Source organism: Lithobates pipiens, unplaced genomic scaffold (assembly GCF_037356315.1).
Source record: "Lithobates pipiens isolate NorthernLeopardFrog02 unplaced genomic scaffold, aLitPip1_a1.2 Scaffold_16, whole genome shotgun sequence".
NCBI classification, from domain to species: domain Eukaryota; kingdom Metazoa; phylum Chordata; class Amphibia; order Anura; family Ranidae; genus Lithobates; species Lithobates pipiens.
The window spans coordinates 165,290,749-165,316,751 of record NW_027507748.1 but is presented as its reverse complement, the minus strand read 5'-3'; the positions used below and the strand labels follow the sequence as shown (position 1 = coordinate 165,316,751).

The window sequence follows — 26,003 nt, the reverse complement described above, 5'->3', positions numbered from 1 at the left end:
AAAGAGCCAATCTGGTGTGGACACCAGATGTAAGGAGACATTCTGATGGTGACACCTGATGTAAGGAGACACTGGGGACACCTGATGTAAATAGACACTCTGATGAGGACACCTGATGGAAGGAGACACTCTGATGGGTACAACTGATCTAAGAAGTACTCTGATGGGTACACCTTATGTAACGTGCTTTTATTTTGAAATATGGATGTAATTGGCCTACTTTTATGGTTTAAAAGAGAGCAATTTGGACCTCAGTTGGAAGAAATTTTTAATGACTAGACCTCCTTAACCAGTTGCCGCCCGCCCCGCCATCAAATGACAGCGGAGCGGTGTGGCTCTCGTTCTGCGACGCCATCATATGATGTTTTTTTAAAGTAAAAAACCCAGCAGTGATTAACCACTTGCCGCCCGCCTTATAGGCAAATGACGGCTGCAAAGTGGTTTCAAAATCCTGACCGGACATCATGGGACGTCCTCAGGATTTTGAGCCGATCGGCTGCTCCTCTGACAGGGGGGGTCTGTGCTGATCGATTATCAGCGCAGCCCCCCCGAGGATGCCCACACTGGACCACCAGGGATGCCACTAGACCACCAGGGATGTCCAGCACCAGGTATGCCACCCTAGACCACCAGGGATGCCAGTCAGTGCCCACAATGGATGCCAATCAGTGCCCACAATGGATGCCAATCAGTGCCCACAATGGGCATCACTGATTGGCATGCATTATTGTTTGGCACAAATTGGCATCCATCAGCACAAAACAATACAATACAATGTCGCCTATCAGTGCCCATCCGTGCCACCTATCAGTGCCCATCTGTGCCAAGTATCAGTGACCATCCATGCCAACTATCAGTGCCCATCCATGCCCATCTGTACCGCCTATCCATGCCCATCTGTGCCGCCTATCCATGCCCATTCATGCCGCATATCCATGCCAATCCGTGCCAGCTATAAGTACCAATTTGAGCCTCCTATCAGTGTCGATCCGTGTCGCCCATCAGTGCCACATATCAGTGCCCATCAATGCCACCTCATCAGTGCCACTTCATTGGTGCCACCACATCAGTGCCCATCAGTGCCACCTTATCAGTGCCCGTCAGTGCAGCCCCATCAGTGTCCATCAGTGAAGGAGAAAACTTACTAACTTACAAAGTTTTGAAACTGAAACAAAAAAAACATATTTTTTTTCAAAATGTTCTGTCTTTTTTTATTTTTTAGCAAAAAATAAAAACCGCAGAGGTGATCAAATACCACCAAAAGAAAGCTCTATTTGTGGGGAAAAAATGATAAAAATTTCATTTGGGTACAGTGTAGCATGACCGCGCAATTGTCATTCAAATTGCGACAGCGCTGAAAGCTCAAAATTGGTCTGGGCAGGAAGGTGTTTAAGTGCCCTGTATTGAGGTGGTTAAATACAACCAAAAGAAAGCTCTATTTGTGTGAAGAAATGATATGAAATGAAAAAAAATTAATCAGTACAGTGTAGCATGACTGCGCAATTGTCATTCAAAGTGCGACAGCACTGAAAGCTGAAAAATGGCCTGGGCAGGAAGGGGGTGTAAGTGCCATGTAGGCAAGTGGTTACATTTAATTTCATTATCCCTGCCCTAGGTAGACATCAGTGCATTGCAGGAAAGTTGTGTGCACTCCTGAAATGCACAAAAACACACAGTCCTTTTGCAAGTGCGCAGTGGTGCCATTAAGTCTTAATGACACAACCACACACCTTGCTCCTGTGTTCATTCACCTGCAGCGAAACCTACGGTAACAAAGTATTATGCGTTTTGGTGCAGCATCATTTTTTAACCCCTTCACACCCACCGGCCATCGCGGCTTTCGTTCTAGGTGGATGTCATATGATGGCCCTCCACAACAACTGCTCTCGCGAGCGCAGGGGCCGAAATAGTGCAACCCCGATCTGTGTAAAGAGCCACAGCTCTTTAACCATGTGACCGGCTGTGTCCGATAACAGCCGGTCACATGTAAACACGGAGATACCAGTAATCGGTGCTCCTCGCCTCACACTGACAGAGTGTGAGGAGAGGAGAGCCAATCAGCAGCATCTCCTCACAGAGGACATCTAGGGATGTAATCAGGGCATTGATCATCAGTGCCCTGATTACAATTAAGTTCCAGCAATGCCACTGATAGCAATCAGTGCCCACAATTGCCACCAATCTGTGCCCACAAGTGCCAGCAATCAGTGGCCATCACTGGTGCCCATCAATGCTTATCACTGCTGCCCATCAATGCCACCCATCAATGTCCATCAGTGCTCCCTATCTGTGCCCGCCAGTGCCACTTCTCTGTGCTCACCAGTGCTGCCTATCTGTGCCCAGTGCCACCTAATCAGTGCCCATAAGTGCTGCCTCATCAGATCCCATAAGTGCCGCCTCATTAGTGCTGCCTCATCAGTGCCCATCAAGGAAGGAGTAAAATTACTTATTTACAAAATTCACTGACAGAAACTAAGAAAAACTTTTTTTTTTTCAAAATTATTGGTCTTTTTTTTTTTTAGGAAAAAATGAAAACCCCAGCAGTGATTAAATTCCCCAAAAGAAAGCTCTATTTGTGTGAAGAAAATGATAACGATTTCACATGCTTACAGTGTAGCATGACCGCGCAATTGTCATTCAAAGTGTGAGAGCGCTGAAAAATGGCCTGGGCAGTAAGGGGGTGTAAGTGCCCTGTATTGAGGTGGTTAAAAAGGTTATACAGGTTTTACATCTATTTGTGCTAAATTTCAATTTTCATTTGTTATGTATACTACTACTACACTACTACTACTACTACTACTATTACACTACTACTACTACTTTGGCTTGAAGCAAAGGCGGCAACCCTGACCCCCATTTACCTCAATAAATAACCATGTGTGCCTGCTGAAAATGCATGTTGCCTGGCTGTGCAGACAACATCCAGTGGCTCCTGAGATGTTAGCGTTACATATAATATTCTACAGATTCTGTATACTTGTGACAGGGTTGCTTGGATATGTTTTCTGCTACAGAAAGCAGGGGAGTGGCACTGTCTGCTGTCCTGAGCTGTAGGTGAAGCAGAGAGGCCGGAGACTGGGGACTGGTCTGTATCATGACAGCATTCTGTCAGTCTGGTGCTCGAACCAAGCTAAGAAGAGAACACGCATGCGCACTGTGCGCTGTCAGCTGGGGCGCCGTACTCGGGAGCGCGCACGCAGGCAGTTGGACGCTTCGTCCTCTTTCGTGGTTAGGGAGGTGTGTGTGTGACGTCAGGAACGCGCCCGGCACCAGTGCAGCGCAAGGAAGGTTATAGGCTGTTGATCAGATTTGAGGTCGTCCTTGTCACCGTACTGGGATCCCGGCCTGGAGACTGACCCCGATCCTCTTCTGACCGGCCGCTCATGCAAAAGATGCTGTCACTGATCTCCCGGGTGCTGCAGGGCTCGGCCCACAAGCCTGTCACTGTGAGTGGTGTATGGGAGAAGGACACAGCTGGGGGCGGGGGGATGGTGGAGGAGAACTCACACCAATGTCTTCTATGGTGGAAGAATAATACAAGGACAGGCTGGGGGGCAGAGGGATACATGGGAAAAGGACAAGGAGATTATGGGGGCAGTTGGATACACAGGGAGTGCGGCCATGGAGGATGGCGAGGTCAGGTGGGGCTGTGGCGACTGGATCCATGGGGAGGTGGGGCAGTGGGGGATGGATCCACAAGGAATTGGGGGCATGACGGCTGGATCCATGGAGAGGTGGGGCGTGGCGGCTGGATCCACGGGGGTGTGGAGCGTGGGGGATGGATCCACAAGGAATTGGGGGCATGGTGGCTGGATCCACGGAGAGGTGGGGGTGTGGCGGCTGGATCCACGGAGAGGTGGGGGCGTGGCGGCTGGATCCAAGGAGAGGTGGGGGCGTGGCGGCTGGATCCAAGGAGAGGTGGCGGCTGGATCCAAGGAGAGGTGGGGGCGTGGCGGCTGGATCCAAGGAGAGGTGGGGCGTGGCGGCTGGATCCAAGGAGAGGTGGGGGCGTGGCGGCTGGATCCAAGGAGAGGTGGGGGCGTGGCGGCTGGATCCAAGGAGAGGTGGGGGCGTGGCGGCTGGATCCAAGGAGAGGTGGGGGCGTGGCGGCTGGATCCAAGGAGAGGTGGGGGCGTGGCGGCTGGATCCAAGGAGAGGTGGGGGCGTGGCGGCTGGATCCACAGAGAGGTGGTGCCCGGGAGGCTGGATCCACAGGAAGGTTTGGTCCCTGCTGGGGAGATTTCCCTTCATTTCTGCCTCAGTGACCACACAGGTTTTTTAGCAGAGAACCTAGAGAATAAAATGGCGATTGTTGCAATTATTTTATGTCACACGCTATTTGTGCAGCGGTGTTTTAAACGCAACTTTTTGGGGAAAGGGACACTTTCGTGAATTAAAAAAAAGAATGAAACAGTAAAGTTAGCCCAATTTTTTTTGTATATTGTGAAAGATAATGTTACACCAAGTAAATAGATGTCAGGCTTTATAATTGCACGCACTTGTGGAATGGTGACAAACTACGGTACCTAAAAGTCTCCATAGGCGGCGCTTTACATTTTTTTACGGTTACCAGGTTAGAGTTACAGAGGAGGTCTAGTGCAAGAATTATTGCTCTGACAATCACGGCGATACCTCACATGTGTGATTTGAACACCGCTTACGTATGCGGGTGCAACTTGAGCTCACGGGGATGGGAGCGCTTAAATTTTTTTTTTCTTATTTATTTTTATATTGTTTAAAAAAATATTTTTTTGATCACTTTTATTACTGTCACAAGGAATGTAAACATCCCTTGTGAAAGTGATAGGTGGTGACAGGTTCTTTTTATGGAGGGATCGGGGGTCTAAAAGACCCCAAATCCCTCCTTTGCACTTCAAAGTATTCAGATCGTAATTTTCGCCGATTCTGAATACTATATATATATATATATATAATTTTTTTTTTAAACCGGCACCATTGGCAGCCGAGTAGACAGGAAGTGACGTTGCTTCCGTGTTTACAATCGGGAGACTGGAGCGAAGCCGTTTCTGGCTACGTTCCAGTCTGTGGCTAGCTGCTGGAAGTGGTGATTTGTGAATTGGGTTTCCTGGTGAGACGAGAGGCCCGTTCAGAGCAGCAGGAGGGATAACAGCCGAGCGGGTTTTAGCCGCATCGGTTGTTATCCCTGGAAAGCTGATCGCCGGCTCTGAAAAAAAAAAAACAGTACCGTGATCATGCCTGCAGCTGCGGGTATCATCCCGGTATAACCCCCGAAAGCCGAGTACGCACATCTGTGTACACTTGGCGAGAAGGGGATAAAAAACGTTTCCAACCCTTCCCCAAGAAGTGATTCATGTTGACCACACAGGAAGTGAGGGGAAATCTCCCAGGTAGAGTCACAGGTTCCGAGCCATGCTATTAAAAAAAAAAAAAAAAACGGAGACCACCTGGCCTATCAGGAGGCTCCCATTGGTCACCATCCTCGTGAAGATGCTAGTTGTCTGGCTGTTATGATTGGCTTCAGTGCTTTGTGAGCTTCTGACTGGAACACGTATAGTGATCTGGGATTCTGACACCCATGCATGTTCTGGGTGTAACTATTATTATGTAGACACAGCCAAGCAACGTGCATTTGTAGAGTGCCGGCAATTGCAGTCCCAATACCCCCAACATGATGGGGTCACCTCAACAGATGAATATTCGATCCCAGGTTGTGTTAGTGCTGGGAGAGCTGAGTGCAAACAAGAAAGCTGCCAGCAGGGGGTAATGTTAGTTTGGTGCCCCATGGGTTTGTCGGTGAAGCAGAACTCCATCACTTATCTATGCTGCTTACTGCAGACTTGTGACTTTTCAATATTTAGGACTGAGCTGGATTCATCTATATGTACTAGAAGAAAGTATCCATGGAGATGTTGCCCATAGCAACTAAGCTTCCCTTAGACTCATGATATATGATACATGGTTACCATGGGGCCTAGGTGTTCATGATTTGTCATTGGTTGCTTAACTAAGAGGCTAGCCACTTCTTTGTCCTCTTTGGTAAGTTGTTTTTTCTTTTCTATGTCTTGGGCTTGCTGATGGTAAAGGGGACTACTGGCGAGGTAAGCAACGCTTGAGCTTTTCATCCTATGAACTGCTGTGCAGATTTGATCATTTTGTTTTCAAAACAATTTGTGGCTCTGTTTTTTATTTACCAAATATTCTTTTGAGTACCGGTGGGCAGATTCACATAATGCAAAGTGCTCTGTGATTGGGCAGGAGGAGTAGAGTTGCCACCTCATCCATTTAAACCCAAACACCTTTAAATTACACAGGTTCTGAGGCTAATTTAAATGCAGATAAGGTACCAAGTGAGTTTAATTACTACCTTATTCGGCCACAGAAACTGTGTAATTTAATATGTGTTCGGGTTTAAAGGGATGAGGTGGCAACCATATGGAAGAGGGGTGGACGGGCACAGCGGCTGCATTCAACTCTGCAGCTGAGATCAGAAAGTCCAGCGTCAAAGCGCTGGAAGTATTGTCATATCTATGCCCCCCGCACTCACTAAAAATTTCAGGTGTAAATTAAAGAGAGAAGCAGAGGAGGTATCATGCACCCTCATTGGACTTAACAAGCACACGTGGCTGAATTCCTGGAGTTCATCTTTTAGCCTAGGTTCACATTGATGCTATTTGGCATGCAATTTGGCATCAAATTGCATGCCAAATTGGTGGCTATTGTCAGCAATGGCACCGTCTGAATCGGTGCGACATCACCTTTGTGGCACCGCACCGATTCCCAAAAGTAGTTTCTGTACTACTTTTGGCGACTTTGGGTGCAATTTCAATAGACATGCCTGACTTCCCTTTTGAAAATACTAGCTCTCTGGCTGCCATGCCACTCCAGTAACCTCCATATTTTGGGTCATTGGCCTAGAACAGGGATATGCAATTAGCGGACCTCCAGCTGTTGCAAAACTACAAGTCCCATCATGCCTCTGCCTCTGGGTGTCATGCTTGTGGCTGTCAGTCTTGCTATGCCTCATGGGAATTGTAGTTCTGCAACAGCTGGAGGTCTGCTAATTGCATATCCCTGGCCTAGAACAAGAGTGTTGATTCTAAGCGTTTTTTTTTTTTTTCTTGATTTTCATACTTGTTCCAGGTAAACGTCCTGGAAAGTGGTAAAGCCAGAGCTAGCCAGGCAATGAGTATTTCTAAGAGGAGGTCAGGAATGCCAGCCCCCTTGTTTCACTCAGCGTAGGTTTACTGTATGGTGTTGTCTTTGCTGCTGAACAATGTGTTTTTATTGCTGTGTCTCCTTTGGAGAGATTTCCTCTAGCTTCGTGTCCCAGAGATGTCATATGAAGTGAGTGGAAATGTCCTCAAACCGAGGGGACATTCTACCTTAGACAGCTGTCACTCTTCTTCTGTTTTGACGACAACCATAAAATGTAGAATTTTCCTTCAGTTTCTGCAAAGGTGTGAGATAATGTGGGTGGATCTCCCATACAAACATTTTTGAGGACATTTTCTTTACACTTGGCCTTCAGCTGAATTGTATTGTTGTGCACGCCTCCACAGCTACAGCTTCTGTCTGTTTCCTCATTCCAGCACAACCATCTCTATCTTAATAGCTGCACCATTCATCAATTGTGTAACAAATTCCATTCAATGCCTCACTCTTGCTTTATTTTATGTAACACTTCTGTGAAGTTAGTGCGCTTACAAAGTGTGTGTGCTCTGTTATCTGTCCACTCCAATCCTATTTTTTTTTTCTTTTTCAGGCTGTCCGTGTTATGGTGGCATCCCGCAACTATGCTGACTTTGCATCTGAAGCGACTTTTGACATTAAGGTATGGTTTGAAAATAACTTTAACCCCTTCTTGTCTCTCCGGGGCACGCATTGGGTGTGCTCTGTGACCTCTGGACCAAGTTGATCACAGATCGCTGTAAAAGGCCAATCACAGCGACCCTTTACCGTTTGATCAGCTGTGTCACATGTAAACAGACTTTCCGGTTATCGTCATTCTTTTTCCTTTTCCTTATGTGAGGAAAGGAGAGCCGATAAACGGCAAGGCTGACAGGGCACAGTGAGTACATTCCTAACACTGATAATCATGGCAGCTTATCAGTGCCGCCCCATCAGCTCCCATCAGTGAAAAAGAAAAATTACTAATTTGCAAAACAGAAGCGAAAAAAAAAAATGTTGTTTTTCGACATTTTCGGTCTTCATTTCGTTTGTTTAGCAAAGAATAAAAAAAAAAACAGTGGTGATTAAATACCACCAAAAGAAAGCTCTATCTGTCTCAAAAAAATAAAAATGTAATTTGGGTACAGTGTTGTCATTCAATGTGTGACAGCACTGAAATCTGAAAATTGACCTGGACAGGAAGGGGCGTAACGGAACATCCCACACTCCGCTTGAGTGCTTCCGTCATATATCGCTTTCTCCCAGTCTGAATTTAGATATCAGATATTAAAGTCACTTGCAACCAAGAACTAGGCAGGACTTATTTGGCTGCTGAACTGGAACATGAACTGTTTATGTGAACACAGGTACAAAAATATAACTCAGAGGACAATTCCCCCCTCCTTTGCATAATGACACAGGCAGGATAAACTACATTCTGTAACAGACACACAGGTGTATTCAAACTTCTCATCAGTAGACGGCCCTATCTGCAGGGAGAGCTGTTGGAGGAATTCGCCCTTCCCTCCTTACAGCTAATCCACATACAAATATACATCCCATAATACTTTTCTCCCAAGGCAGATAGACACAATAGAATAATGGGATACAGCCACACCTCAAACGATCTAGCAAAGAATCTACAAATATATATTATTCATACACACATTATTCCAGTGTGGTTGTACAGGGCTAGTGCAGATCAGACTGGGGTTCTCGGTCACCATGTGCCCCTAATAGACACATAGTGGGGCCGGGGGAGCTGAACAAGGAGATTCCAGTGCTCTCCAAGGTAAGCTGGGTTCTACCCAAAGCGCCCAGAATCAAAGTGGTTAAACCGCCATTTTCTAATGGCTGAAAACTCCATATTGGGTGAGGTTTAGTATATAAAAGGACCTGTAATTCTTTTCAACCAGGCTTGTCATCGGTCATCCCTTCCATGCACCGTTAGCTAGTTCTTCAATCTATATTTCAGTGACAGCAAAGCTTGGTCAAGAAGACATTCCCAGCCTGCTGATTGGACAGTAAAGGTGCAGCAGTACGCCATTGAGCCATTGCCATTTTTAAAAAATAGGTTCCTGTATGAAAGGGTCTGAAATAAGTAATGCCTTTACTGATTCTGCTCACAGTGACTTTCAGTGTCATGAAGCTGCAATTTGTATGTGTGTTTTATAGTGTGCAAACAGTAGAGGATAATGTCCTCCTTCTTTTTTTTTTTCTTAGAAATGTGATGTTCACCGGTTAGAAGAAGCTCCACCAACTACAGCCGTTCTAACTAGGGAGCAGGGCCTGGAATATTACAGGACCATGCAGACTATCCGGCGTATGGAGCTCAAATCAGATCAGCTTTACAAGCAAAAGATCATCCGTGGATTCTGTCATCTATATGATGGTCAGGTAAGATGCTGCAGAAGGATCTCATCTATTCAGAGGGGTTGGTGCGAGAAGATCTCAGGAAAAGCTCCTCTTTTTAGAGATATTTAACATCCCCTATGAGATTCATCATATATCGTACCACATTACTCCTAGAAAGAAAAGTGGGTTAAGGCCCCTAGACAAATATTCTTCTTTGTGAACATACAAATCTTCTCTCTACAGGAAGCTTGTTGTGTTGGCATGGAGGCGTCCATTAATGACACAGATCACCTAATCACAGCCTATCGAGCTCATGGGTATACCTATACCCGTGGGGTGTCCGTGAAAGAAATCCTGGCTGAGCTCACAGGTATGTTGAGAAGAGCCTCACTGGTATATAGAGTACAACATCTTTATTGCTTTACAGAGGTATTGTGTGTGTGTGTGTGTGTGTGTGTGTGTGTGTGTATAATATATATATATACAGATAGGTCCATATATATTTGAACACAGCCACAATTAGTAGTTTTTTTTTTTTTTAAGGTATTTATCAAAACATATTCAAGCTACAGTTTTATATATGTCCTGAAAGTGGGCACTCTCAGGTTTAATTTGAGGGTATGTACATCCAAATCGTAGGAAGGGTTTAGGAATTACAGTTAAGCATAGTGCCCCCCCTTTCAAGGGACCAAAAGTAATTGGACAATTTAACTAAAAGCTGTTTCATGGCCAGGTGTGGGCTATTCCTTTGTTATTTCTTCATCAATTAAGCAGGTAAAAGGAGTGGTATTTGCATTTGGAATCTATTGCTGTGAACCTACATCATTATGCGTTCAAAGGAGCTGTCATAGCAAGTGAAACAGGCCATTGTAAGGCTTCAAAAATGAATTAAATCCATCAGAGAGATGGCATCAACATTAGGAGTGGCCATATCAACAGTTTGGTACATTTGAGGAAAGGAGACTCCATGAGTGCAAATACAGAGGGTTCACCACAAGGCGCAAACCATTCATAAGCCTGAAGAATAGAAAAGCCAGATTAGACTTTGCCAAAAAAAAAAATATCTAAAAAAGCCAGACCAGTTCTGGAAAAAGTATTCTTTGGACAGATGATACTAAGATTAATCTGTACCAGAATGACGGGAAGAAAAAGTGTGGAGGAGGCTTAGAACAACTCATGATCCAAAGCACACAGCGTCATCTGTAAAACATGCTGGAGGCAGTGTGATGGCATGGGCATGCAAGGCTTCCAGTGGCACTGGGTTATTGATGTTTATTGATAATGTGACAGATTCTGTAGTGTTTAGAGATCTACTGTCAGTCCAGATTCAGCCAAATGCAGCAAAGTTGATTGGATGGTGCTTCACAGTACAGATGGACAATGATCCAAAACACCCTGCAAAAGCAACCAAGGAGCTTTTGAAGGAAAAGACATGCAATATTCTGCAATGGCCGAGTCAATCATCTGATCTCAACCCAATTGAGCATGCATTTCACTTGCTGAACACAAAACATAAGGCAGAAAGACTTTTTTAAACAAAGAACTGAAGACAGCTGCAGTTAGAACCTGGCAAAGCATCAGAAAGGAGGAAACCCAGTCTTAAGCCCCGTACACACTATCAGTTTTTCTGCTGAGTTTTTCCTTCAGATTTACCAAAACCATATAATATGAGGTCAAACCTTAGGAGTTTCAATTTGTATGCAATCAGACAGGCCCTTCTACTACATGGTTTTGTTAAACCTGAAGGAAAAACTCAGCAGAAAAACTAATAGTGTGTATGGGGCTTCAGGTAATGTCCATGGGTTCCAGACTTCAGACAGTCATTGCCAGTAAAGGATTCTCAACAAAATAATATTAAAAATTAACATTTTATTTATGATTATATTCATTTGTCCAGTTACATTTGAGCCCCTGAAAATGGGGGGGGGGGGGGGGGGTCTGTGTATAAAAATGGTTGCAGTTCCTAAAATTTATACTTCATATTTTATGTTCAACCCCTTCAATTAAAGCTGAAAGTCTTCACTTTGTGTGTGTGTGTGATAGATATATATTTTTGTGTTTAATACTATCTGTGATTGACCACCTTCTTGCCTGCAAGTAAAACAAATCTTATTGGCCGAACCCAGTTTAACAAAACTTTAAATATTATTATTATTATCGGAGCCATTTAGTGTGTGTATCCAGGCAAAAATACCCTGTGTTTGCAATACAAATTGGACCTTTGAAAAAATAATAATTACAAACCCGCGCTATGGAGATAAACAGTACCAAAAAACATATATATAAAATAATATTTTTAAATAGATTATATGTGTTTTTTTTTTATATATATATATATATATATATATATATATATATATATATATATATATATATAATATTACATACAAAATGTGTGTGTATCTTGGGGCTGCTGCGGTAGTAAAGGGATAAATATCCCAAAGAGATGAGAAGAAAACATTTATAACTCAGTGCTGCTCCTATGATACAACTGAAGTGCTACAGTGCCTTACGAAAGTATTCGGCCCCCTTGAACTTTTCAACCTTTTGCCACATTTCAGGCTTCAAACATAAAGATATAAAATTTTTATTTTTTGTGAAGAATCACCAACAAGTGGGACACAATTGTGAAGTGGAACGAAATCTATTGGATTTTTTAAACTTTTTTAACTAATAAAAAAATGAAAAGTGGGACGTGCAAAATTATTCGGCCCCCTTGCGTTAATACCTTGTAGAGCCACCTTTTGCTGCGATTACAGCTGTAAGTCGCTTGGGGTATGTCTCTATCAGTTTTGCACATCGAGAGACTGAAATTCTTGCCCATTCTTCCTTGCAGAACAGCTCAAGCTCAGTGAGGTTGGATGGAGAGCGTTTGTGAACAGAAGTTGTCAGCTCTTTCCACAGATTCTCGATTGGATTCAGGTCTGGACTTTGACTTGGCCATTCTAACACCTGGATACGTTTATTTGTGAACCATTCCTTTGTAGATTTTGCTGTATGTTTGGGATCATTGTCTTGTTGGAAGATTAATCTCCGTCCCAGTTTCAGGTCTTTTGCAGACTCCAACAGGTTTTCATCCAGAATGGTCCTGTATTTGGCTGCATCCATCTTCCCCTCAATTTTAACCATCTTCCCTGTCCCTGCTGAAGAAAAGCTGGCCCAAACCATGGTGCTGCCACCACCATGTTTGACAGTGGGGATGGTGTGTTGAGGGTGATGAGCTGTGTTGCTTTTACGCCAAACATATCGTTTTGCATTGTGGGCAAAAAGTTTGATTTTGGTTTCATCTGACCAGAGCACCTTCTTCCACATGTTTGGTGTGTCTCCCAGGTGGCTTGTGGCAAACTTTAGACAAGACTTTTTATGGATATCTTTTGAGAAATGGCTTTCTAATTGCCACTCTTCCATAAAGGCCAGATTTGTGCAGTGTACGACTGATTGTTGTCCTATGGACAGACTCTTCCACCTCAGCTGTAGTTCTCTGCAGTTCATCCAGAGTGATCATGTCTGAGCTGAAAGTTTAGAGGGACGGCCAGGTCTTGGTAGATTTGCAGTGGTCTGATACTCCTTCCATTTCAAAATGATCGCTTGCACAGTGCTCCTTGGGATGTTTAAAGCTTGGGAAATCTTTTTGTATCCAAATCCGGCTTTAAACTTCTCCACAACAGTATTACGGACCTGCCTGGTGTGTTCCTTGGTCTTCATGATGCTCTCTGCGCTTTCAATAGAACCCTGAGACTATTACAGAGCAAGTGCATTTATACAGAGACTTGATTACACACAGGTAGATTCTATTTATCACATCAGTCATTTAGGACAACATTGGATCATTCAGAGATCCTCGCTGAACTTCTGGAGTGAGTTTGCTGCACTGAAAGTATAGGGGCCGAATAATTTTGCACGCACCACTTTTCAGTTTATTTGCTAAAAAAAAGTTTAAAATATCCAATAGATTTCGTTTCACTTCACAATTGTGTCCCACTTGTTGGTGATTCTTCACAAAAAATTAAAATTTTATATCTTTATGTTTGAAGCCTGAAATGTGGCAAAAGGTTGAAAAGTTCAAGGGGGCCGAATACTTTCGCAAGGCACTGTATTTTTGTGTAAATAAAGTGCATACAATATTGCCAAAACATTTAATAAGTATCAAAATTCATCAAATAAACACATAACATGCGTTACTGGTGACTTCAAGTGCCGATTTATAGTGCAAATAAATGAAGTTCATAGAGTAAAGTTCATAAAATCTGTGGTGCATAGAAAGCAGAACTCAGTGACGGTTACTGCCTGTGCTCCCCTCCTGGGTCCCCACTCACCAGATGAAACAGATAAGAAAGCCTGTAGATAACGGTGATTGTTGTCCACCGGGTGGGTTGGTGTATCCTATAGGCATGAACTGGGTTCTCCTATCCTCCTCCACTAAGTTTGAGGTCCTCCACTATTTCTACAGTTAGCAACCATTCAAACAAAGTTGGGACAGAAAAGATTATATAGTGTAATACTGCGAGGTTTATTGAAAAAGGTTAAAAAGCATTACACTCACATCAATAATGTAAAAAACATGCAAATATAGCCGCCTTGGCATTCAAACAGCCTTCACAGATCCTCTCTAGCTTCTTAAATGGGACCTTTTTGTTTACTGATAAATAATAATGAATTTCTCCTGTAGGGTTTTTTTGAAAAGAACTGGGCAAAAAAAAAAAAAAAAATATTTTATATCAGTGTTTTTAACTATAATAATAAAAAAAAATGCACGTTTCTTGACACTACAATGGGTATACACAACAAATACACATATGTGCTATCCCTGCAAATGTCAGGAAATGAGGAGACTTTATTTTACCGTCTTTTGGTGTTGTGTCGTGATAATTGCAAGAAATGTACAGCTAAATACATAAAAAAAAAAAAAAAAAAAAAAAAAAAAAAAAATTATATATAGATAGGGATAATATACAGCCCTCAAAAAATCCAGTGGGTTGCCTGTGGGTGGGGGGACAAGCACCACCGGCAGCCTGGGTTTGTCAGACCTTTGAAGGGGAAGGGAGAGGAGCGCTGCTGCCGCCTGGTTAATCAGAGCGCAGGGAACATAACGGCTTTAATTTCAATAGCTGTGTGTTTCCCCGCTGCCATATACAGCCCCTCCTTATCTGGGCACTTTGATAGACAGATCACTCATCCCAGGATTGGGACCATTTACGGCACAGGACTCTGAAGGAGCAAATGCTCAGATAACATTGCCGGCGGCATATACATGCACTTTTAGGAGATACAGTTGTGCTCGTAAGTTTACATACCCTGGCAGAATTTGATTTCTTGGCTATTTTTCAGAGAATATGAATGATAACACAAACTTTTCTTTCACTCATGGTTAGTGTTTGGCTGAAGCCATTTATTATCAATCAACTGTGTTTACTCTTTTTAAATCGTAATGACAACAGAAACTACCCAAATGACCCTGTTCAAAAGTTTACATACCCCAGTTCTTAATACCCTGTATTGCCCCCTTTAACATCAATGACCGCTTGAAGTCTTTTGTGGTATTTGTGGATGAGACTCTTTATCTTCTCAGATGGTAAAGCTGCCCATTCCTCCCAGTTTCTGTAAACTCTTGGGCTGTCTTGCACGAACTGCATGTTTTGATATTGAGGTCAGGAGACTGAGATTGCCACTCCAGAACCTTCCTCCTATTCTGCTGTAAGCAATGACAGGTCGACTTGGGCTTGTGTTTTGGATCATTGTCATGTTGGAACGTCCCATGCGCAGCTTCCTGGCTGATGAATGCAAATGTTCCTCTGGCATTTTTTGATAACATGCTGCATTCATCTTGCCATCAGTTATGACCAAATTTCCTGTGTCTTTGTAGCTCACACATCCCCGAAACATCAGCGATCCACCTCCATTTTTTCACCGTAGGAATGGTGTACCTTTCATCATAGGCCTTGACTCCTCTCCAAATGTCGTGTTTATGGTTGTGGCCAAAAATCTCAATTTTGGTCTCAAATCGTTCCAAATGACTTTGTGCTAGAAGTTTTGAAGCTTGTCTCTGTGCTGTTTGGCATATTGTAAGCGGGGTACTTTGTGGTATTTGTGTAGTAATGGATTTCTTCTGGCGACGTGACCATGCAGCCCATCTTTTTTCAAGTGCCTCCTTATTGTGCATCTTGAAACAGCCACATCACATGTTTATAGAGAGTCCTGTATTTCACCTGAAGTGGGGGCAGTGCATAATACAATACATACTAGAGACTCAGACGTACGGGTGCTGAAGGGGTACATACTGTATTAATTGGCGTATAACACTCACTTTTTCACCATGAAAATCGGGTGCAAATAGCGTGTGCGTGTTCTACGCCAATACAACAATTTAAGTTTTTTCCTGAAACTTCCTTCTTAAAATGAATGTGCGTGTTATACGCCGATAAATACGGTAATTAGAAATGGCAAAAAACAAATACAAGAACGGAATGAATATAAACGCTGGAGATACACATAGGGAAAAAAATTATTTACCCATACATAATGACTTCAAATGTATAAATTCTATATAAGAACAGCAGAATGAATAGGAATTACTGGATGGCTTAAAATTCTACCTCAATCAGAATTCATTAGTTGGTGGAATAAGTGGACCAAGGGTATATAGTAGAAGTGTGTGTGTGATATATATACTCCAAGAAAACAGATCACAAGTGAGGATGGTTACCTTTTTGATAGCCATTCAAACCCCTTTGTGTCAACTTGTCTGCATGTTATCAGGCCAGAATCACCAGTGTATTTAAACTTTTGATCAGGGTCATTTTGGGTAGTTTCTGTTGTCATTATGATTTACAAAGAGTAAACACAGTTAATAATAAATGGCTTCGGACAAACCCTAACCAGGATTGAAAAAAAAGTTTTTGTGTTATCATTCATAGTCTGAAAAATGGCCAAGAAATCATAAATTCTGCCAGGGTATGTAAACTTATGAGCATAACTGTAAGTATATAACATGTTAAAGGCAGCCCTTGGAAAACCGCTTTGATGGAGATGGTAAGCATATGGTATACCACACAATATTTGCTTTCTATCAGATTTAGAAATATGTTACTAAAACCTATGTTGCTGTATACTACAAAGTATTTACTTTCTGTTTATCCTCCTGTGACAGGACGAAGAGGTGGTTGTGCCAAGGGAAAAGGAGGCTCAATGCACATGTATGCCAAGAACTTCTATGGAGGGAATGGCATTGTGGGAGCTCAGGTATGTGGCCTATTATTGCTGTTATGTCTTCCCATTAATAGCGCTAGCTCCCAATTAATCTGTACTAGTTGACTGTCCCTCAGGATTGGCCAAAGGCACAAACTGGATGGACGTGAATCCCCCTTCATAGAACTTTGCTCACCTGTTTTATTTTATATTTTTTGGGTGTAAGTTAGTTGATTTGGTTAAAATGTGTTTCCTTTCAGGTCCCTCTTGGAGCCGGGATAGCATTGGCCTGTAAATATTTTGGAAAGGATGAAATCTGCTTGTCTTTATATGGTGATGGAGCTGCTAATCAAGTAAGAATTGGAGAATGAAGGGATGTAGGTATTGGAAAATACAAAAACATACTCTCTTAAGCTTGGTACACACTTTTTTTACATATTTTTTTTCGTTCAACCAAGCGGGCTGCACGGGGAAAAAAAAAGGAGCTTGAGAGGAGCTGATGTACTAACTATGCAATGTTAGTACAGCAATTTCCCTGCTCCCGCCCCCCGCCAGAACAAACCGGTCAGGACTCGCAGCCATTGACTGCCAGCGCTGATCGGATGCTAGTTGTCCAGTATGCCTGTTCAAAAGAAACTGGCCAGGCTGATGTACACTTGGTTTCTGTTGAACCGGCCAATATTCAGCCTGTGTGTACCAGGCTTGAGGGAATTATATCTATTTTATAAATATTTTATGATAAATACCAATAACATTTTCTAGAGACTAATAGTATTTTTCGTGTATCGTGATGAGTTATATATAAAACGGTAGATGTGTATATTCTATATTTATCCTCTGTAGCAAGCAGGAGAAGACCAGATTAAAGCAAGCTTTTTTTTTTATATTGCAGCTTGAGACAAATCATATACCACTGCCGGGTGCTTACATTGATCAGGTTTTACATAAATAAAAGCTTTCTACCAAAAGAACAAAAATGTTTACTGTAACTGATTATAAAGTTACCCCCCCCCCCCCCCCCACTAGTAGCTGGTGTTTGGCTTCAATTTGTTAGTGTATATATCTAAATCTGCTAGTACATGTAATACTAACCTCCTCCCAGGCTGACAATGCTCTTGTCCAGAGGTGCCCCCCCTGTGCTCCTTCATCCAGAGTGTGGGGCACTCTAATACAGAAGAGCTGAACAAATCACCAGGTGAAAATGGGGGGGCTAAACAAAAATGAATGTAGTTGCAATATATTACATTCCATTTTTGGTTTTGGGTTTAATACTGATTTAACAGCCTTCCCTAAATTATTGTAAAGCTATGCCATAAAATAGAGCACAAGAGTGGTAGGGATCAGACTGTACACAATGCAGAGTAGGAACACATTCTTTCCCTCTCTATTAGTAGGGAGAAGCATTTGGATTACTCGGGGAAACGTTCAGAGAGTGCTGGGCTTGGAACAATCGGCATGCTTTCCAAACTGAGAGAGCTCTGTTGAGCAACATCAATTTAAATAACGTTTACAAATACATTATATACCGTATTTGCCGGCGTATAAGACGACTGGGCGTATAAGACGACCCCCTATTTTTCAAGTGAAAACATAGGTTTTGGGCAATACTCGCGGTATAAGACTACCCCCCTTCTGAGGCAACACCATTTAAAAAAAACATTAGAACGATTAAAAAATACAAAGCAAGAATGCCAACTACTCATCCGCCATGCTGTGTTATGTCATAAAGTAAATCAAACAATAATAACACAAACAGAGATCTATTGAATGCCACAACTCTGGAAAGTAGAATTTTTCACTAACCAAACCTATACCACTTTTGGGTTACATTCTATGGGAATTGTCCACCCGAATGCATTTAATAACCCCCCTGTCATATGTCCCAGATTTACCTGTCCCTCTTGGGTGCCTGGGACCTCAAAGGCAAATAGCAGGATGTATAGTAGTAGATCAGTGAATGGATTTACCCAGGGAAGTATGGTGAGCGGTGTATTATTTTAATGAATACAACGCCTGCTTGTATTGGCAGAGGCTGTAGCATCATCAGCCCTTGCCTCTCTCTCTCAAAGCCAATCCGAGCAGGCTACTCTATGTAGCCTGCTCGGATTGGCAGAGGTTGTTACTCCAATCCAAGCAGGCTCTGTATTCATTAATAGAATACATCACTCGCCGGGATTGGCTCAACGGCGTATACTGTTTGTAGCTGAAGCCACATACAGTATTAGCAGACATTTGGGGGCTGACATCTATCGGGCAGCATTGTATACCTGTATACCCGGCGTATAAGACGACCCCCGATTTTTGGGCATTTTTTTTAAGTGTAAAAGGTAGTCTTATACGCCAGCAAATACAGTACCTCTCCTTTATTGTGTTGGTTGCCACTTTTTTAAATACATTTTCCTTGTTCTTATTGGGTCTCCAAACTACGGCCTCATGGGATGTGTAGTTCTGCAACATCTGGAGGGCTGTAGTTTGGAAATCCCTCTATAGCAGGGGTATTGAATTAAAATTCATGGAGGTCTGATTAGTAACATTTTCTTCCAGCAGAGGTCCAAATGGCATTTTTGTGCGTTGATTCTTTACATCACAGCCCAGGTTTGCAGGCACAACAGTGCTGCTGTGCCAGGGTTTTCTGCTGTGCAAAGGTCCTGGAACCTTTTTAAAAATGCAGCCGCATGGAAACTGCATGATACCATGCTATTTCCACATGTGGGAAGCTGCACCTTGTATTTCAGAGCGTTTAACGTGGTTGTAAACCCTGATTTAAAAAAAAAAGAAAAACCCTGCAAGACAAAGGCATAATGAGCTAGTATGCATGGCATCAACAAGGGCATTTGCTGTTGGGAGGGGACTACAGGAAAAGTATATCTCTGGATCTACTGATTGATTCGACCGCTTTCACTAAAGTTTACCTCCACCTATTTTATATTCATATGGTGACTGATTTGATTTTAAGGTTTGGTCTAAGCTGTTAATAATTCCCGACCTCCTTGCTTTTGTCACTGTGCTTCTACAACACCTTCATTGAAAATGTGTTTTAACAGTCATTTGTTTAATTTTGTTTTTCTTTTCTAATTTACAGGGTCAGATTTTTGAGACCTACAATATGGCAGCTCTTTGGAAATTGCCATGTATCTTCATTTGTGAAAACAACAGATATGGCATGGGTACCTCTGTAGAAAGGGCTGCAGCTAGCACAGACTACTACAAGCGTGGAGACTATATCCCTGGCCTAAGGGTGAGCACCACTTCTTGGGGCGTCCCAGGATCCCATTTTGAGCTTGTAAACTAATATCCTGCTGTTATCTGGTTGCTTGTTTTTCTGGATTGGGCTGCTAGCAAGAATTACCAGTTTTTGTCTTTTTTTAAAATGGTTTTAAACATCAGTCAAGAAAGCTCAGCAGACATGTTGTCTATTCACAACACCATTCTTGTGCTGTGTGGAAGGAGGTGTGTTCCTTTCCTCCAATCAGCTCTCAAATAGTGTAACTGAAGCCTCTCCGCCCCCTCCTCTGTGCTCCTGACAGATGAAGATAGGTTTTAACACTTTTCTGCCCTTTTGAAGGGGTGTAGAGAAAAGACTGCAGATAAACAAGTAAAACATTTGTAGGATGATCTGATCCATCTCTGTCTATTATCTGAGGCTGTTCATTTCACTGGGTATAGGAGAGGTTTTACAACCACTTTAAAGTGGTAGTAAATAAAAAATATAAGCAGTGGAAAATAAAAAAAAATTAAAAACCTGCAAGACACAGGCATTATGTGCTAGTATGCATCGCATACTAGCACATTATGAAATGCTCACCTTAGAAGGAAGACATTCCAGCAACACGCACTCAGGGCTTACATCTTCTCCCATCCTTTCTTTTGGGAATTAAGGGCTCTGGCTCTGTGAGTGGCCGGAACTGCGATGACGTCGCTCCCGCACAAGCTCGCGGGAGCCCTCTGGTCTATCAAGAAGCTCTGAAAGTCCCACACAGTATGCCGAACTTTCAGAGCAACGCTGACGTCAGCGGCTAAATTCAGAGTGACTATCTAAATGGTGCACATTTAGGAGATGTTCATCTTACCTACAGGTAAGCTTTATCCATAGGCTTCCCTGTAGGTAAAAATAATGTGGAGTATACTACCACTTTAAACTCATCACACTGGTGTTCAGTTTGTGTGAACTTTTTTCTTCTGTTGGTGACAGAACTCCACGTTTTTGCCCACTACTATCCTATGAGATTTGCCAGCACAGAATAAATTGGTAAATTGTGCTTTAATTTTTTTTTAGCATTTGTTTAATTATTTGCTTAGTACCAGCTAGTTTTGGACAGAGTGGAGAAGGATTTAAACACCTATTAGGTTTTTATTGGTGTCTATGTCTCTGTTAGGGAGTTTCACCTTCTTTATTTGTCCTGAATATTTAGGTCTCATGCACACTGGAAGTTTTTGGACTTTTTTACAGCAGCTATTTTTGGCTGTAAATTTTTTTTTTTTTTTTTTTTTCTACAGGCATTAAACTCTCCATCATGTTATCCTATATGTCCATGCACACATAGGCTGTTATCAGCAGTTTTGGGCAGTGGCGTTTTTTTGAGCAGTAAAAAAAAAAAAAAAAACTAGTGGATTCTGAGAGACATTTTTCAGCTGTAACAAGTGAAAAAGGCGCAAATGCCACAGTAACTTAATATTTTTAAAAAAGTTCCTTCTATAGTCCAATATGGTGTAGGAAACAATACGGTATGGGGAACAATGTCTTTGTGGCCCGTACACACATAGTAATCAGTCAGGGCTGCCGTGAGCAGGACCTGAAGCCAAGTCCAGTAGAAGCTGAGAACAAAAAGACAGGCGCCTCGGAGTATAAATCAATAAACAATTTATTAAAAACAAAATATCCACTCACATGAAGGATTGCAGTGAAGCATTCACAGGGAAGAACTACTAGTCCCAGACAGTCTCTTGTATAGTAAGAAGGCTTTGTCTACAATCCTGGGTGACAGCAGCTGCTGGGTAGTAAGGAAAAAAAAACTTCTCCGGATAAGCTGCATAAAGAAGTATATCATCGGCTGGATCAACACAGTGAGGTGTGTGTGTGTGTGTGTGTGTGTGTATATGTGTGTAAAATATAAATAAATAAAAAATAAACATATATATATATATATATACACACACACACACACACACACAATAAATGTAGATGAAAGTAAAAAAAATGATATTAAATAGAAATGAAAATGAATGTGAAAAAGAAAATCAGAATAAATAACATATGGGAAATGGTTGATAAAAATCGTGTAATTGATTAGATATATGAAAAAACTGAATAATACAAATGACAGGTAAAAGAGAGGTTCTGATAAAAAATATGGAAAGTAACCAATTGATTTTTAGTGCAATTAGATAACAATATTGATAGAAAAAAGGGGGGATATTAAATTCATATGCCGGGGGGGGGAATAAAGATAAAAACATTTTTTTGGGAAACGGTTCATAGACAGGGAAGGTGATGTAAAGTAGCATGGACAGGTGTTTTATTACATTATTATTTTTGCCCATACTATATAATCGTGATATACTACAATATAACACTATCATATAATATCATCTTAGGGTAAAGGAATTATTATTAGGAGGATAGAGAGGGAGAAGAGGTAAGGACCAGGTTATGGGAAGGGGAGGGGATTTCTTGGAGTGGGGAGGGGAGAGAGAGAGAGAGGGGGAGAGAGAGAGGGAGGGGGGAGAGGGAGAGAGAAAACAGGGGTGGTGGGAAGGGGGGAGAAGGAAAAAATAAGAACATTAGTGGGGGGGGGGTGTTTGGGGGGATATAGGTGCATACTTACCAGTGAGAATTTCCCGCCACCCCCTCATGTACATTAGTATGTGAAATAGAGAGACTAAGAATATGCGAGTATCAGACCTGTAGTGGGAGATAATAGTAGAGACCATAAATATGTATGCATTCCCTGTTAGTTATAAAAAATATACATACAGAATACACATTATTACATGTAAGGGGGTCAAAATTAGGATTGGGAATAATTATACGACACTAGAAATGCACAAGCCTATGTATAAAAGAGAACCAAATGTGTATATCAAGGGGTACGTATACCAATAGAAAAGAGTATGTATAAATTAAATGTATGAACAGAATATGTATAAAAATATATAAAATTATATAATTTTCAGCTGTAAAAACACTCTAACACTGATAAACGTCCATAAACACTCAAAAACGTCACTCACCAGTGTTTTTGAACCATTGGAAAAAAAATAAAATCGCTAACACGAAAAACGCTACTGCAAAAACGTTGAATAAAATTGAAACACCGCAAAGCTACTGACGTTTTTATAATGTTATTTTAACGTCCATAGTGCATGAGGCCTTATAGTCATCAAAAGCAAAAGTAATTTTGGGTTGTCTCCAGAAAAGTAATAGGAAATCTTCAAATGAAGACACTAGTTTTGGTGATCTGGGGAGGGGCAAGGGATTCCCCTAATTTGCAGGTCTTTCCTCTCACTTCCTGTTTTTGCTGTGAGACAGGAAGTAAAGGAAATTCTCCCCAATGGGACAGAGATGGCGAAAACAAAAAATAAAACGCGTCAGAGATTATAACCCTCCCTTACTCCACCCCAAATGGGGAAAAAGTGTTTTGTCTACAGTTCTACTTTAAAAATCCTTTAGAACCTATAAGAAATAATAATAACTTTCATGTTTTGGCAGGTTGATGGTATGGACGTGCTTTGTGTCAGAGAAGCTACTAAGTTTGCCGCAGATCATTGCAGATCTGGGAAGGTATGGTATTGTGTCTGTAGATGTACTTCTTTATGAATAAATGTGTGGCTGTCTATTTCATCTGTCTATATTATAAAGGCATATTTATTTATTACAGGTACTTTATATAGTGCCATTAATTTACACAGCACTTTACACATATTTAGTATACATTCACATCAGTCCCTGCCCTCAAGGAGCTTACAATCTAAGGTGCCTAACTCACATTCATAGATACACATACTAGGGACAATTTAGACAGGAGCCAGTTAACCTACCATCATGTCTTTAAAGTGTGGGGGGGAAACTGGAGTACCCGGAGGAAACCCACAAAAAGAACATGCATATCTAATATGTGTGGTTTTATACAGTGGATATAAAAATAGAAATAATTATAATGATTTAATTTTTTTATTGTGTGTGTTTTTTTTTTTTTGCAGGGACCTATTCTGATGGAGCTTCAGACCTATCGTTACCATGGACATAGTATGAGTGACCCTGGAATTAGGTAAATGCATGTACTGTGGCAAAAGGAGCACCAAGATTATTACTGGAAGCATCGTTGCAGCATTTAATAAGAGCTTAGTGATGGTGTTGAGGCACATTGTGCTCTCTGTGAATTGTAGGCCTGTGGTGTTGTGAATATTCAGCCCAGCACTGCCCTCTACTGTCTAGCTTGGCCTTTCTCAACCTTTTCAACACAGAGGACCACTTGATGTAACTTTCAGGTCTCGGGGAACACCTACCAATAATTATATCCACAGCTCACAGTACTTAAGTGTGATGGGCATCGAGGAGAAGCATTGAAAAGCATTAAAAGAGCATTGGAGTTGGCGGTTACTTATCTGATTACTCATTGCTCAAAGATCCCCTAACAAACTCTGAAAGAACCATAGAATTCCACAGAATCCTGGTTGAAGAGGTTGAGATATTATATAATATTCCCTCTAGTGACTGTCCTGAGTACTAAGCAGTGAATTAGCTTTTCAAATACATCCGATCCTTTTTTTTTTTTACCCAGGATAATTTGCCTGGTGGCTACAGCTTCCCCTGGACCAAAGATTGTCACTCAGCCTGGACATGTGCCAATTATGTCTGTTGGCTGCATCTTTCGCCACGTACACACGACCAGAGTTTATTCCGACGGGAAAACCGAAGGTTTTTCCAACGGAGTTCCGCTGAAACTGTCTTGCATACACAATCACACCAAAGTCCCATCGTCAAGAACGCGGTGACGAACAGCACGTACGACGGGACTAGAAAAAGGAAGTTCAATGGCCAGTAGCCTCCGTCTCGTAATTGCTTAATGCGTAGTTTTTGGTCTGTCGGAACAGCATACAGACAAGCAGTTTTCACGATAGGAATTGGTTCCGTCGGAAATATTTAGAACATGTTCTATTTCTAGGTCCGTCAAAATTTTCAATGTAAAAAGTTCGATGGGGCATACACACGATCAGAATATACGATGAAAAGCTTCCATCTGACTTTTTCTGTCTGGCATTCCGCTTGTGTGTACGCGCCATTAGACTAAACATATTGGTTTGCTAGGATGACTGAAATAATTGACTCTGTGGCCTTAAAGGGGTTGTAAAGGTTTTTATTTTCTAAATAGGTTCCTTTAAGCTAGTGCATTGTTGGTTCACTTACCTTTTCCTTCGATTTCCCTTCTAAATGTTTTTTTTCTTTGTCTGAATTTCTCACTTCCTGTTCCTCCTCAGTAAGCTGTTCAGTAAGCTGTTCTGGCTGACTAAACACCGCTCGGATGATGGTGTGAAGTTTACTGAGGAGAAATAGGAAGTGAGAAATTCAGACAAAGAAAAAAACATTTAGAAGGGAAATCGAAGGAAGAGGTAAGTGAACCAACAATGCACTAGCTTAAAGGAACCTATTTAGAAAATAAACAAAGCTTTACAACCCCTTTAAAGTGAGATTTTAGCCAAAAACATTTTTTTTCTTTTGAATTGAGTGGAGAAGTATTAGGATCTCTGTCCTGTTTTTACTGCCTTCTTTGTGTTCAGTGGGACAGGAAGTGAGGGGGGGGGGGGGGAGATGCAGGCTGCTATAAAATTCTGACAGGTTTTCACTCTTCCTCCCAGTGAACAGAGGTTTATACATTCTGGCACAAAGGTGTGCTGAGGATGTATGGTGCCGATCAATGCACATTTTAAAGAAATTTGCAAAAAGGCAGGTAAGTTTGATTTCCTGGGGCTCATCATGTCAGCCTACGAATGAGTCAGCTCCACCCCCTGCTCAAATAAAGAAGCGGGATTCCCCATACCCCAGCGTTCTTTTTCAGTGCTCAGTACAGTTCTCCTGCTACTGAAAGAATGAGTGAAGAAAGAATAATGAAGATCCCTACCTCTCCTGTCTGGTTCAGCCTCACCAGGTGGAGGACTCGTGATCGGCAGTAAATCCTCTGGTGCTCTGTAATTCTCGGACAGATGTATGCAGCCTAAAATGGACAATTGGCGGTACTAGGTGAGAGCTAGCATGGCTCCCACTCCCACCCCCCTGCTTATCCGGGGGGGGGGGGTACATAATTCTGCCTGATTTT

General features: G+C 42.1%; 1 protein-coding gene across 2 annotated transcripts in view; it reads left to right on the top strand.

The window, feature by feature from the left end:
* Nucleotides 1–3,239: 3,239 nt before the first annotated feature.
* PDHA1 (pyruvate dehydrogenase E1 subunit alpha 1) overlaps nucleotides 3,240–26,003 on the top strand; it is a 29,707-nt gene continuing 6,943 nt past the window's right edge. The window contains exons 1-10 of one of the 2 annotated variants that reach the window (XM_077480743.1): nucleotides 3,240–3,446; nucleotides 6,066–6,080; nucleotides 7,745–7,813; nucleotides 9,373–9,546; nucleotides 9,748–9,874; nucleotides 16,652–16,743; nucleotides 16,950–17,042; nucleotides 19,772–19,927; nucleotides 23,399–23,470; nucleotides 23,890–23,957. In XM_077480743.1, coding sequence (XP_077336869.1) covers nucleotides 3,384–3,446; nucleotides 6,066–6,080; nucleotides 7,745–7,813; nucleotides 9,373–9,546; nucleotides 9,748–9,874; nucleotides 16,652–16,743; nucleotides 16,950–17,042; nucleotides 19,772–19,927; nucleotides 23,399–23,470; nucleotides 23,890–23,957 — 929 coding nt within the window. In that variant the 5' untranslated portion in view covers nucleotides 3,240–3,383. The remainder of the gene's footprint in view (nucleotides 3,447–6,065; nucleotides 6,081–7,744; nucleotides 7,814–9,372; nucleotides 9,547–9,747; nucleotides 9,875–16,651; nucleotides 16,744–16,949; nucleotides 17,043–19,771; nucleotides 19,928–23,398; nucleotides 23,471–23,889; nucleotides 23,958–26,003) is intronic. The other variant, XM_077480744.1, reaches the window with a different exon arrangement.